Raw genomic sequence first — 14,379 nt, 5'->3', positions numbered from 1 at the left:
CAAACAAAAAATGGAATATCCTACAACCTCCAGCTGCATCTTGCTGCATTCCAAACTAATATGTATTCAAATCCAGGGGAAGCCTGAAGAAATGGATATTGGATGGATTTAATATTCTTAATTTTTTTTCCTGGACTTCTCAGCTGCTGTTACTGCTTTCCAAAGTCCCCATCCCTGAAAAAGTGAGTTGGAATTGATCTTGATTTCACCTCTGTTAACATCACAAAGAAAATCCTGTTTCTCGACTCCTGCATCTCATGTACTTAATGACCTGGTGAAGTGCTGCCTCGTCTAACTTTTATTTCCTTGTGTTCTACATGTGCTTGGTGCCCGCAGGAAGCATTTGTGACTTGGAAAAAGAAAAAGCTGCCAATGAATGTTCAGTCTCCACATAGTGCTGCTAAAGATGAGCTCAAAATACTGACCCAGATGTGAATGTTCCCAAAATCTCACTGTCTTTATGTTGGTGGATTTTTCTCCAACTAAGAATCCCAAGCACAGCTGACAAATACAATGTAGAGTTAGGCTTGAGAGAAGCAAAGGGAACGAATATTTTACATGCACTGGAGCTTTGCATTTCTGAAGGTTTTTTTGAAAGTGTCTATCCAAGTGAGACTTGATCTGCCAAGAGGACCATACGACTCGAAGGAATGGGGACACTGTTCGCTCATGCCATGGGATTAATATATGTTCTGCTTGCCCACCTCCTCACTGCTTCATATGACATGGTTTTGAATGCTTTAATTAGGAACATAAAAGGTTGGGGAAGTACTAGTATTTCTACTGGGAAATTGGTGCCTTTTAGTAAGTTTGCCCAGTCAGAGAACAATAACCTTCCTTCAGGTTATTTGATTCAGGACCTTCCTTTTGGTCCCTGAGATTGACTCTTCCTGCAGCTCACCTCAAAGATGTTAGTTTAAAACAAATATCCCTTTTCCTGGGATGAGCTGAATGCCCTTTGGAGATTAGGGAAGATACTCAGTATCAGGCAAGGTCAGGTCCTAAACTTCTGTCTACAGAAGAAGCTCCCAGTGGTGGAGGTAGCATGGGTTCTCCGAATAAATGGTGACAGCCACCTTGCAGAGCCACTGCTCCCTGTGGCTGGGATAAGCTAACTGAAGAAGAACCCACTGTCTGACTCAACAAAAGCAACTGAAAATCAGCAAAGAGTTTAAACACTCAGAAATCAGAGGAGGGAAGGAACAAGTCGTATTGGCCAATGAAAGCTTATAAACCAGCTGACTATGGGAAGACTACTTGGCTCAGAGATGCTTTACTGTTTCCTCCACTTACAGTTGCCTTCCAAAGTGGATTATTATACTCCCAAATGCCCTAGTATTTCGCTCCTTCCCTTTCTTTGCATGACTCACAGCATTGTCATAAATCACATTGTGCCTGTATGATTTAAAAAAAAAAAGAGAAAAACTTCACAAGAAGGGAAAAAATAATCATAATTCTATAATGTTATCTTATACCACAGAAAACTGTGTACATTTTTCCCCATACAGGACATACTTCACATAAAATAATTTTAAAACCAATAGTGATAATGTTCCTTCTTCCCAACAGAAGTAGAATTGTTTTTTCACCCCAGTTTGGTACATAAATATAAGAAAATAGTCTTTGAATATTTACATCCAAGTGTTCTAAATGTTATTTCTTGACATATTTAATTCTCATTTTCTCTCCAGCCACGGGCATTCTTTCCAAATTTATATACTAGTCTCCGACCATCCACACGCTCCAGGATTTCTCTTTTATAATAGTATCTGTCAAAATAAAAACATAGAAAAAGATTTAAGATTAAATTCACCTATGGTCCTAAAAGGCCACTGCCAATTAGGCAATTCCTCAGCTAGCTGAACAGTCTTTATTTTCTATTGATGTGTATACAATACCGAAGATTATTATAACTGAAAGACAGAAAAGAAAAATTGTCTCCTTTTTACTTTACATTAATTGTTTTCTGTCTGAATTTCACCATATTTCAAGTCATAGCCTATTGCCGTATTTATCACATACTCTTATGAGATTTCATGGTGTATTTTCCAGATACGTCAGGATCTGAAATCAGACCAGGAAAGAATCTCTACTTCCATTCAAAAAAACTTTTTGAACTTTCATATATTATGGAGAAAATGCTCAAAAAGTTAAAGCAAAAAACAAAGAAAATCCTCACATAGAATTTGTAAATCTATTTTAAGATAATGTTTGGGGGGGTATGTCTAGTTTCTGAACATTGGAGGTCTCTGGCCATTCAGTAGTACGTGAACGTTCAGCTTGCTGCACCCATGTTTCCTTTCTACATTGGTTGGACAGCAACAGAATGTAAGTTGTATATATAAAATAGGGATGTACGTTGTATATATTATATATATTATAGAGTACAGAAACAAGAGGGGAAAGAAAAGACAAAGAACATAAGGTTACAATCTCAAAACTAGTGGGAGAGACTCAGTTGTCAAAGAAAGCAACTGGTGCTGCTGACAATTCATTTTTAAAAGTCAACCAGATTCTCTATTCAGGTAGTCTCTTTACATGCCCCAGTCTTCTACAGCAATATCTCAGCTCACCTCATAGCCCGGCTGAGTTTCTCATAAGTCATGCTGCTGTTGTTTTTCTTCTTTCCCCAGAGCTGAGCCACAGCTTCGGATTTTAAAAATCTGAAGACACCTTCTGACCGGTCTTCCCATTTGATTAATCCCGGGTTTTTCTCAGGATTGAGAAGAATATCTCGAATAAATTCCCAAAGATGAGTTCCTCGAGGGTCTGAAAGAGGAAAGGGGGCAGGAGTGTCTAAAGAGCTATCTGGGCTATGCTTGCCATTTTTATGTCATGTTCTTACAGTGTGTCATCTAAAGATGGTGACCACTCAGTAGGGACAGGCCATAGTTCCTGGAGTGCACCTTGGAGATAAATAGCGAAAAAATGCTGATAGCCTTTACACTGATGCTGGCAATGAGTGTCAGCCTTTGGCAGTCTGAGCCCCATGGCAGGCAGGTAGGAGCCCCAGCAACCAGGGGAAGCAGAGTCCAAATCACCCACTTCTTCCTTCTACCTTTGGCACTGTTTCTGCCCTGAAGATAGCATGCTTAAGTCTTCCCCTCATCTCATTTGCCCATTTTTCCTGTCTTCTACAGCATGGCATGTAACCTGCTATTATCATGCGGTACATGATACAGCCAAGGCGCTGAATCTCCACGCATTTAAAAGAGAGACAGAAGGCAAAGGAGGTGAAATGCCATTCCACATCAATGAGTATTTGGTCCTAGGTCCCTTAGGTAGACTTAAATAAGTAAGAAAGTGGACAGAGAGATAGTGACAAACTCACCCCATAGTTACTGTAGAGATGGTACCAGAAAGTCCAGGTCAAAAAGAAAAAGAATTAAATAAATCCAACAAGTCAGATGTAGTAGTTTATGAATGAAGAATAACAAACACAGTGCCAAGGTGGGACAGAAGGAGAGCAGTCCTTTGGTCTGAGTTCAAAAGCATGCAAGGGTTTAGACCAAATTAAGAAGGAAACAAGCTAGTCAAAGATGTGAAGGTAAATAGAAAATGGTATACAGTGCAACGAGTAGAGGTAGATTTCAGTCAACTAATCCATTATTTCTCTTTTTAATTATAACTATTTTCTAGAAGCCAACAAAATATCTGGACATCAGTAACATAGATCATGACACATAGTAGACCTGAAGAAACTGGAGACATGGGGTAATCCAGCATGGCAAAGTGACCTTTTCTATATGCCAAGGCTGTAACCGAGTTCTTAGAATCATAGAATATCTCAAGTTGGAAGGGACCCATAAGGATCATCAAGTTCAACTCCCTGCTCCTCGCAGGACTACCTAAAACCAGACCATATGACTAAGAGCTTCATCCAGATGCTCCTTGATCTCTGTTGGGCTTGGGGCTCTGAACACTTCCCTGGGGAGCCTGTGCCAGTGACTGACCACGCTCTCAGTGAAGAACCTTTTCTGTATGTCAAATCTGAACTTCCCCTGATGCAGCTTCTTTCCATTTCCTCATGTCCTGTTGCTGGTCACCAGAGAGAGGAGATCAGCACCTCCCCTCCGCTGCCCATCCTTGAGGGATGAAGTCACCCCTCAGCCTTCTCTTCTCTAAGCTGAACAAACCAAATGACTTCAGTTCTTCACAGGTCTGTCTTCAGACCAGTCCTATCTAATCCTTTCATTAGCAACCTTGATATACATACAGAAAAAGGAAACAAATATCTTTGAGCAGATAAAAAGTCCAGGAGTTCTGGCTGGGCAAAGTCACAGAGCAGGCTAAGAAGAAGAGTCAGGAAGAGATAGATAATATGGAGACCATATTGAAACAGGATGAAATGAAATGAAATGAAATGAAATGAAATGAAATGAAATGAAATGAAATGAAATGAAATGAAATACTACAAACTGCAGTGGAAGACCAATATTCAGGTTTTCTATTATAAATAGGGAATGACACAAGATGCAAGAGACATACACAAGATATTTTCATCATAAAAATCTCAGTAAAGTACATTAATGGGACCACAGCAAAAAAAATCACAATTATGGTAACCTGTCTCCAGAGCCACATTGACTTAAAACTAGCAGAAAAAGCAGATGAGGGGAGTGGAAAGACTGAGAGGAGAAGAATGTGGCAGGGCTGAGGGGCAGGTGCTTGCTGGTGGCACCATGCACGAAAAGTTCTACAAGGAGGCGCTGAGCAGGGTCTCTGGTGCATGCTGCACCCAGCATGCATGGGCATGATCACGGCCATGCCCACACACAGACCTTCCTGATTTAATCCTGGGTCTCCTTCACCATTCCTTTACTCCAGTCCGACAGCCCAGCTCAGCACAGGGCAGAGGCAACTGACTTCTAGTTTTCCCCCTAAGCCCTCACTGATAAAAACAATTTGAAAAATATAACAAAACTGAGTCAAAAATAACACAATCAAACAGTACTAGAAACAGTCAGATCCTTGGAGGATTCAATCACAATAATGATCCAACCAGTTTTGCTTTCAAAATGCTTCCTTTTCCTTCCCGAAGGGGATTTGCTTTTAATGTGTTTCTTTTCCTTCGGTCCACCAACCGTTATAAACACGGATGTCAACTTACTGTGCTTCTTGGTGTGGGACTTTGGGGTATGATCTTGCATTTTTTTCACATCTGAAGAATCTGCAGGGAAGGAAAATGAAGCTTATTTGTAGATTTGATTAAAGGCTTTCCATTGACTAGCAGGTTGAAAGAAATAAAACCACAAAAAAGCTAATCACTTTTCAGAAGGTAATCTAAGTGAGGAGGAAGGGCGTGAGTTTTATTTTCTGTACTATATGAAAATCAGCATATTTCACAAAGAGACCATTGATGAATAAAGAATGAATGCAGAGATAAACATTTGGCTTTTGAAACCTAAATTTGATTAACAAATACCTCACCCCATGTTATGTGTGAGAGAGAGAAAAATAAGACGATCATGTCTATAAAAGGAATCCTGAATTGTCCCATTATGCCTTAGTCTTTGCAGAAGCATGTATCATTGGGGGCTTATTTGTTTCTGAAGGGATGATCTAATGTGAAAGGTATGCACTGGTACCAATGCACAGAATACTTACCTGACTAAAACATAATGAACTGGCACAGCATTGTTGTCTGGGGGGGGAGGAAGGGGGTGGGCAGGGGTGAGGAACAGGACTGTGCTGGTAGGAGTATTTGGCAGCTGGACGTGCATATATTATTTCATGGCTCAGAGCCATAGAAACAAGCCATTTCTCATCAATGGTACTTTTATCACCTGCAGCCAGCCAGAGGAGGAATAGGGTTTCTGGCACAAGTGTTTCTTCAGAAATGAAGAAAAAGCAAAGTTCCCCCCTGTTCATGACTGTAACCTACCTCACAGTCTGCACGTTCAACCCTCTTGCCCTAAAACCACTGCAGCTTGGCTCTGCTCTTGTCATTAATGAATAGCTTTCATCTGATCGCTCTAAGTCTCACAAAAGCTGTGGGATAGTCCTGAGAGGGAGCTGCTTCTGTGTTTGCTTTTCAGAACGCTTCGTGCCTGAATTCCATAAAGCAAAGCTTAAGGTCCCACGCACCTTTTCCCAGCTTCTTTGAATGCATGATTATCATACTTTTCAAGGAAACCGGGCATTTGCATGGGAAAATGACTCACAGGAAATAATCATTTGCATAGAAACTTGTCAGATTTGCACAAGCAACTGCAATAACTGCATGTGAAAAGGTAGATGCAAAGATATTCACACACTTACTTTATTCATACATAACTGGAAGCATAAACTGAACAGGTCAGTGAGGATAAGCCTAACCTCCATTATTCTGAGCCCGACATAATTATTGTCCTTCATCCCTAAGCAGCAACCGCGCTCTAAGTCATTTTGCCTTCCCGCTCTCAAAGACCAGGAACTAGCCTGAACCTCACTCAGTTTGCGGGGTAGGGAGGGGGGAAAAGTAAAATGAGCCTTATTTCACTGTATTTCCTCAGATTATGATTCCCTTGATGTTATTAAAAGTCTGTGGGAACTCTAGTCAAGGACAGAAGGACCCAGTCCTTTATTTGGCCTCTTATATAAATCCTCCTCATTTTAAAATCCCACAATGCACTTGCAAATGTTTATTATGCTCCATTTGACTGGAGATTTATTCTTGGAAGTTTAGTTGCCTTCTGCCTGGCTGGTTATTTATTCTGGATTTCAGCTGTGTAAATAGTCTCCTGCTCTGCCACCACTCCTACGTGGAGACCGGTTTCAAACATGCCATGTTAGGAGGCTGGGGCCTGACAGATGAAAAGAGTTATGATGCAGTTTCAACAAAGCTGTCTTGCAAAACTTTTGACAAAAGGTTGCACAGTATTTGCATATGATTCAGGAATGAGCCATTTTTTTACGGGATATACAAATTCAGTTTTTACAGGAGGCTGTGCCCTTGGCATGCCACCCTAGCTCTAGGCTTAAGCAGTCAGAGGGTAAACACACCATGCCAGGATCTTGACAGGTCCCCAGTCCTGTTAGAGAGTTCCGAAATCCTGGTTGCCATCTTGCGAGAGTGGGTGGAGGTGGCGGAGAAAGCAAACAGAGAGCTTTAAAGTTTGGTGGTTTTCTTCTTCTGGTCAGGTTTTCTCTTTTTTTTTTTTTTTTTTTTAAGTTATTGCTGAGTGCATTAGTTTAAACTGTATATCACTTGGCAAGTCCAGCTGTGCTGCCAGGCCAGGGAATGCAGTGAAAAGGCAGGCACAAAAGTGGTGACTGCTTGGGCGTGCAGAGGCACAGGGTTGCCCCCCATGCAGAGACAGTGCTGCAAGGCTGCATCCTCAGCAGTGTGCTTTCCTTTCTCAGCCTCCCATGACATCCACTGCTTTCTCCCTCAGGTCCGTTTGCTTAACAGCCTTCTAGGAAGGACCTGCCCCCTTTCTCACTCCCCTGCCATCACTGCTCTCCTCTTTTTCCACTGCTTCACCCTCTCACCTCTGCCCATGGTGCCTGCCCCTGGGACATGGCCCACAGAGCGCCCCAACACATGTGCACAGACTGCACTTTTGCTGGGCACTACTGCACATAGATTTGCTCTTTCTCCTGCCCTTTAGTAGGCAGACTGCATCTCTGCTCTGTGGACGCACCATGGAGGGGTCAAGAGGCACGTGGTACCTGCCCTGCTGTCAGCTGAGATGAGCTCCAGGAGGAAGCCCTTCTGCTGGAACAGTTGGGCAGAGGGCTTCATGCCTGACCTACAGCTCCCCCAGGCTGACCCCAAACTCAGCCCTAAAACTGGAAACCTACTCAGCATGAACCACTGCCTCACTAGGGAAACACAGACACTTCTGGGGAGGAACATGGCACTCATTTGCCCATTCCCAGCTACACCACAGAGAAGTGTGGTGGAGCTGGAACATTGCATCTCTCTGACACTAACATCTTCCCCTTTGACTCAGTCACTTTAAAAGATACATGGAGATTCCAGATTATTTGATCTTCTTTGTCTTGACAGAGAGAAGAGAGAACCATTTATTTAAAGCAAGCTATTGTAATAATGATAGCTAAAAGAGCTGTCAGGATCACTATTGCTTGGTTTAAAATTACTGGAAGCTCAGATTCAGTCTTACAACAGAAGACCACAGAGACTATTATACGTCGGTAGCTCTGGGACAAGTGACAAACAATTAACAATATAATTACAAGTTCCTTACCAGGAGGCTGGTGACTAGGTGTCGTCATGGAAATCTGAGCACGACAGAATGTTTTACTGTCCAGTAGCTCTGGGAATTAGAAAGAAGACATTTAAAGTAATAGACTCAGACAATAAAGCCATCTCAGAAATGCATGAAGTACTGTGATGTTAGTTACCTACTGTGCTACCATAGCCACTGTCATACAGGTAATTCTCTTCTTTCCAGGACACCATTAATGATGGATCTGAAGGTAAAGGACAAAAAGGAAAATCAGATAGCTGAAAGAACATTTTTTTGCACAGAGTTGAATACTGAGAAAGGAGCAAATAAGAAATCTGTAAAAAGAGCTGTGAAAGGAACCAAGAAGTGAAAGGGCTATGCACGAAATTATTTCCTTTCACTCAAATTATGGATGGGGTTTTGCATACTCAGGCAAATGTACTTACACAAAGCACTGACTTTTAGAAATAATGTAGCAGGTTCTTCCTATTCCTAGCTAATATATCATTTATGTCTGCCCTTGAAGGACTTTTCCTATGCCAGATCAAGTCTAATTCTACCCAATCTAGTCCCAAATTCTCAGCTCATAGTGATTTTGACAGTGCTTTGGTGCCATAGAGATGAAAGTGTTCTCAAATATCTAGTAAAACCAGAGGATGCTTATAAGAATCATTTCTTTCTATAATGGCAGAACTCAAAAGTCCCCTCCGAAACAGAGCTTCATGTTTAAGCACCTAGTGAGAAACACCAAAGCCTAATCCTATATGAAGGGACATTTTATTTCAGGCACATCAAGTTCCTATCCTTAACATAAAAAACACCTTAATGATTGAAGAGCAATAATGTTTAGTAACCTTCTGGTCAGATGGGTCAATATAGGCAGAACAGAAACATTGCCTTTATGACCTGGACACTGATCAGGAAATTACCCTCTTCACAGTGCATTTTTGAGGTCAGAAGCCTTAAAAATATCTTTTTCTTTTGAATCCAAGTCAGAAAGGATGAGATAAAAGGTTCAAATCTAGGTTTTACTTAATTTCTTTTCATCTTCATATAAATGAAATAAACACCCCGAAAATTAGTTATAGCTAAATCATCACGTTTGGCTGAGTTACCACTTATGACACGGGAATTTAGCTGGCATGCTAAGTAATAGTTGCATGTTTGGGCACCCAGAGCTTGTGTTCCTACAACAGCACACACCCTTTGCTTGCTTGGACACCTGATCTGCCTGATGTTGCCTCTGAAAACAAGCCTTACCTAGCCAGAACATGGGGAGACAGCTTATCTTCCCGTTTTGGCTTTTTTCAATACCCATGACTTTGTAGTTGCGATGGTCTGCTGGGATGAGGCAGGCTTCCCCTCCAAACAACCAGCCCTGTCCCTGCTGGTTCACAAGGAGTCCCTTCCCCAGCAGCACCAATCCACACCATCTGCTCCTCCCCATGCAGAAACTAAACCCACTCCCACTGCCCGTGGTCGGCGTTGCCAGAGGCCCTCCACACCACTCCTGATTCAGCACAGCTAGGAGAACCATCAGTTAGTCCTGGGCTTTGACCTTTCCAGGATGTGCAGCTGGGGCACTTTGCACTGCACTGTTTATCTCTAGTGGGAAGAGAAACTAAAATTATACCAAGGTCTCAATCAGGACTTAAAAGATTACGGTAGTTTCCTATATGGCAAACATTGAAGCTGCTGTATGCACATCACCTGTGCTATGTGGGCACAGGCAAAGAGTGCATCACAGATCACAGTGCTTGCCCATTGCAAGAAGGTGAATAGTGTCACTGGCTGGAGAGGTTGGACTCTTCTGGGTTAGCTGAATAAGCAGGCTGGCAGTATTTGTCAGAGACACCGCACGCTGTGAATCTGTATTCATTCTGCCAGGAGTTATTAAAACATTGCTCACGAAGAAACCCCCACACAAAGAGGCTGGGACTAGTGGGATAGAGAGTGTTTGGATACAGACAGAGGTGCTCTGGCAAAGGAACCAGGAAAATAATTGTGCCTGAAGAGGAAGATTGAACTGAGAAAACTGAGATTGAACTGAGAAGTCCTCGGAGAAAAGGGATGTAGCTATGAAAACACTGAAAAAAAAGACTGCCACAGGAAAAATGTAGATTTGGTCAAACCAAAATATTACCTGTATTTCAGTTTCATTATAACATGTGAAGAAATTGAAATGTAACTTTTTTTTCTCTCAAAGTTGTTTTGTTTGTAAATTTCCTCATTTCAAACATTAACAGCACTTCACAACAAAATATTTTTTCTCTCTTTTTTAAAACTAAGAACTGTGAAAATAGTTCCTTTGATATCTGCTGAATGAAGCATAGAATGAAGTCCTCGACAAAGCTGTACTCACTGAGCACTGCAAACTATTCCAACTCTGAAGACTGATACTGCAGAGGTCTCCCAGAAAAAGTGGCCACATGCAAACTAAGATATGGTGGTACTACTCAAAACTTGAAAAAGTAGACATTGTCTGATTATTTGTTTTACTTCCTTTATTCTGCATGATACACTTATGTAATGCCATTTTGATGTCTCTTTCTTGGAATGGACAGCTTCCACTTTTTGTCACCATCAAAGAAAGTCACCCAGCTGTCACTCACCTGTTTGTTCTGTCTTCACAATGGCATTATGAGATTGGTACATGTCACTTCCACACTGGCCTGCAAGAAAGCATGACAGACAGGCTATATGACAATGAGCACAGAAGAATCATAGGTATTAGGTCCAAGCAGCAACTGCTACAGATGAGCCAGAGGGCTAATTTTAGAGTTCCGTTAGAGTGGGAAATATACCCTTTCCCCTGGTCCTTCAGACTTCTGCCTTACGTCATATCTAAGCAATTTAGCAATACAATGAATGAGGAATAAGCAGCTTATAGCAAATGTAGCAAGTCAGATCTGCCAAGTAGGTCTCTGGGGAATGTAAGGAACTTCTGAAGATCCCAGAATTCAGACCACTGTACATATGTCTCTGCCTAACATCTATTTACCATTCCATTTTAGGTGCTGAAGGTTGCTGTAAAGCAGTTGCCCTGCTGTCCCAGCTGCCTGAGTAAATTCCTGCAGGCTCATACGGCACAGATGTTCCCCATTGATATCAAACTCCTGGAAGGGTATGCAGTTGGCATCCAGTTGGTTGGTATCAAGGAGATGCTGCAGCCACTCCCAGACTTGAAATTTAGTCCAGTACTGCGGGTGTATTTCGTGCCACTGGGTTCCATAGAAGCTGCTGGACACTGGAAAAGAGAATAGGTATTTACTCTCTCTGTTAAGACCACAGGATTATGTAGACAACAAGAAAGATCTATAGCTAAATTGCATTGCCTGGAAGTCCACAGATCTAGATTCTTTTCTTAGAACAGTCCTTAACACTAGCTCAGTATCTGTTGGTGGAGAAGGTATTGTGTTTTTTTTTTTTGCTTCAGTTTTCTTTTAAAAACTGGGAATTATTTCATTACACCTCTCTTGGCAGATTAAGTATTAATTTATTAATGTTGGCTAAGTACAACAAAATTCTTTGATGGAAGATACCTTACAGAAGTACTGTTGAAAAGATATATTGATCTTTGTGTGGGAAAACAATTTTAATACATCAGAAAATGATGGAAAAGCTTTGCAAAATTTTCATAATATGATGTGGAAATTTTCCTTGAATAAAGTCTTAATAAGGACTGAATATGAATTGTGGGATTCAGTCAAAGAATGGTAAAAGCCAAGGCACTCTCATATTGCCCTACAGTAAAACCCTATCAGTATGGCCCACAGCTTCATGATAGAGCTCACTTTCTGATGAACGCATCTGTAGTCAAGTAAGGTGATTTCTGAATGCAGTTGTAAAATTCATTTTTAGTTACAGAAGCTGCCTAATTTTCTTGTTAGGACGCCTAAATCTTTTCTTGGCAAACTTTTAAGCTGCTCTCAGTTGTATGACATTGGACAACAGTAATTTATATGTGTAAATGAAAGAAATTGTATGTGAGGATAGGATAATTATATAAGATAAGAGCAAAGGCAGGACTGCTTTGGTCTGCCCTCACAGAAAAGCTGGTGAAAGGAGTTCAGTGCAATTTATTCCTTGGGAAAGGAGGACAATGGAATATGCCAGGCAGAGACGGTGGCATGGTAAAATGCTCACAAACACATGAACGCTTTAAGGATGAGGGAATGAGAGACTGCAGAGGTAGCTGAATTATGGGAGGAGAAAAGACTGCCATGGCCTAGGTCCAGAACATGGCACCAGTCTGTTCTCAATGTCCCCAAGAAAAAGATTACCCACACAGCTGTGAGAAATACTGACAACAGAGGATATTGCTAGAGGACCACAAGCAACAGAGTTGGCACATTTTAGGAAATCACCTCCCCTCATGTCCCACTAGAACTGAAGTCTCTTTGATTGAGATACAGTGCCCAATGCTAGTTTCCAGGTAAACACAAAAAAGCTCTACAGTTACTTAGGTTTCTTTATCAATATTGGCCAACAAGGTCTGTGTCAGTAACTTAGGGATTTTGCAGTACTGTTTCTCATCCTCCTGTTGAAGGATTTAGGGAATGAGTGTGGAAATGATTAAGAGTATTGCATGTCAGAGAATAAAGGTTTGATGGAGCCATCAAGTATTCCCTGAAAAGGAGGTTGGTACGTATTCCCATCACTTCAGAAGGGTAAAGAAATTTTAGAGGCCATTAGACTCCTAATGTAAATAGAGAGCCTTTAGTGGGAGGAAAGAGTAGCTAGGTAAAAGGAAGTGAAGTGGTGAATGATTGTAGAGACTGGTCTGAGCTTTCGGCTTCCTGTGCCTCTAAAACATAAGTGAATTCTGAGAAGTCACACACTGGAAACATGAAAATAGATCCTACCATTTTCCTTCATGAAATCCTGTGCAAAATGAAACTCTGTCAGGATTTTTTCCCCTATGAATCTGTTACAGGCAAGTCAGCACATTTATTAAGTGCACTCTTAAGTATTCCTGTGTATTTAGAAATCACATATAAAAGAGAACAAGAGCTTCATTGAGTGGGAACTTTTATTGCAAGTTTTTTTTGTGGCATTATTTGGATTAGAAGGACAACTACAGTATGTGTTTGTTTAGATTTTAAAGGTTTAGCTGTTGACTGAGTGATAAAAAGAATTCTAAAATTATATGAAACACTACATATACGTAGATATGAACACATTTTTATACCTGTAGCCAAATAATCAGAAAATAGTAAGGAAAAAAAGAAAAGTTCTCAGATCACAAGTTACCTAGTGCTCTAATGCCAGTCTAATTTGAAAGATATCTAGTAATTTGAGCTGAAAAGCCAAATACAGTAAAGGAGCAAAAAATACTATTCCCCTGGTAAGCTGGAGGGGTGATTAGCATTGAAGAGTAATGTTGGTTCAGAAAGGCTTGAGGGGTGAAGGTACGAGAGAAAGAATTCTGGACTGACGAGAGGGAACTTTTGGCACTTTCAGCACCACTAAATTCATTTTAAGAAAAAGAACCAGTAAGGAAATGAACCATAAACTGGTCACTTTCTGAAACAGTGTTGCAAGTTCAGGTTTTTAAAAATAAAGTAAAAAACTGGAAATTTTTCTTACCAGAAGTGAAACTCCTGTAAATTAGTATTACTGACAAATAACATTTGTGCATGCTTAAAGGTGTAGTAGCCCCTTCCACCCTGCCTCCCCCCTCAAAACCATGGCTCAGAGACATTGAATTCTTCCTACCATTGCATGTGGAATACCCATCTGTCCAGGAAGGCTGCTGGTGGAGTAGGTTGCTGCTGGAATTGATACTCATTCTGCCAGCTCCTTCCAAAATCATGATCTGTAAATGAATCGAACAGCTTGCTTAGTGAGTGGTCCAAGAGGTAAATGTAAAAAAAAATTAGTAAAATCCACTGAAGGTGAAGTGAGGAAGCCAATTCCATTTGTAGAAGATACAATTGAAATCAAGAACATGTTGCCACAACCCCTTTTCCACTGCCACAAAATCTTATGATAAACATTACCATGATTGATTTGCATATGCAAGAAGCAAGTTTCTACAGCTGCCCATCCATAAATGAATAATCTGTAGTCAGAAATGAAGCTGAATGAAAAGACAAGGCTCCAGACAGAGCAATACAGGAAAACTGCCAAGCTTCGAGAAATTAAATACTAAATAGTTTTACTTTTTTTTCCCCCTCATTTAAAGAGAAATGTGGTTTATACA

At 41.0% G+C, this 14,379-nt stretch overlaps 1 protein-coding gene across 2 annotated transcripts; it reads right to left on the bottom strand.

Moving 5' to 3' along the window:
- Positions 1 to 1,669: 1,669 nt before the first annotated feature.
- On the bottom strand, positions 1,670 to 13,992 carry EHF (ETS homologous factor). 2 transcript variants are annotated; one of them, XM_074149508.1, is made up of 8 exons: positions 13,893 to 13,992; positions 11,176 to 11,421; positions 10,787 to 10,846; positions 8,350 to 8,418; positions 8,193 to 8,261; positions 5,111 to 5,170; positions 2,574 to 2,769; positions 1,670 to 1,769 (listed from the first exon to the last, which is right to left on the bottom strand). In XM_074149508.1, exons 1-8 carry the CDS (start codon positions 13,987 to 13,989, stop codon positions 1,670 to 1,672), a joined length of 897 nt encoding a protein of 298 aa, XP_074005609.1. In that variant the 5' UTR covers positions 13,990 to 13,992. The 2 variants fall into 2 exon arrangements, with proteins under 2 accessions (XP_074005609.1, XP_074005610.1); XM_074149509.1 differs by lacking the exon at positions 8,193 to 8,261.
- Positions 13,993 to 14,379: the final 387 nt, after the last annotated feature.

This window comes from Numenius arquata, chromosome 6 (assembly GCF_964106895.1).
Source record: "Numenius arquata chromosome 6, bNumArq3.hap1.1, whole genome shotgun sequence".
Classification (NCBI taxonomy): Eukaryota; Metazoa; Chordata; class Aves; order Charadriiformes; family Scolopacidae; genus Numenius; species Numenius arquata.
Note: the sequence above shows the minus strand (reverse complement) of the source record. Positions and strands in the feature narration are given on the sequence as shown.

Bases quoted from the DNA above. Each gene is read 5' to 3' on its own strand.
- EHF (XM_074149508.1), bottom strand. From the start codon at position 13,989: ATGATTTTGGAAGGAGCTGGCAGAATGAGTATCAATTCCAGCAGCAAC. The intron at 11,422-13,892 runs GTAGGAAGAATT...TCTCTTTTCCAG, and splicing joins TGGGTATTCCACATGCAATG to TGTCCAGCAGCTTCTATGGA. The intron at 1,770-2,573 runs GTGAGCTGAGAT...TTATTTTGACAG, and splicing joins AAACTCAGCCGGGCTATGAG to ATACTATTATAAAAGAGAAA.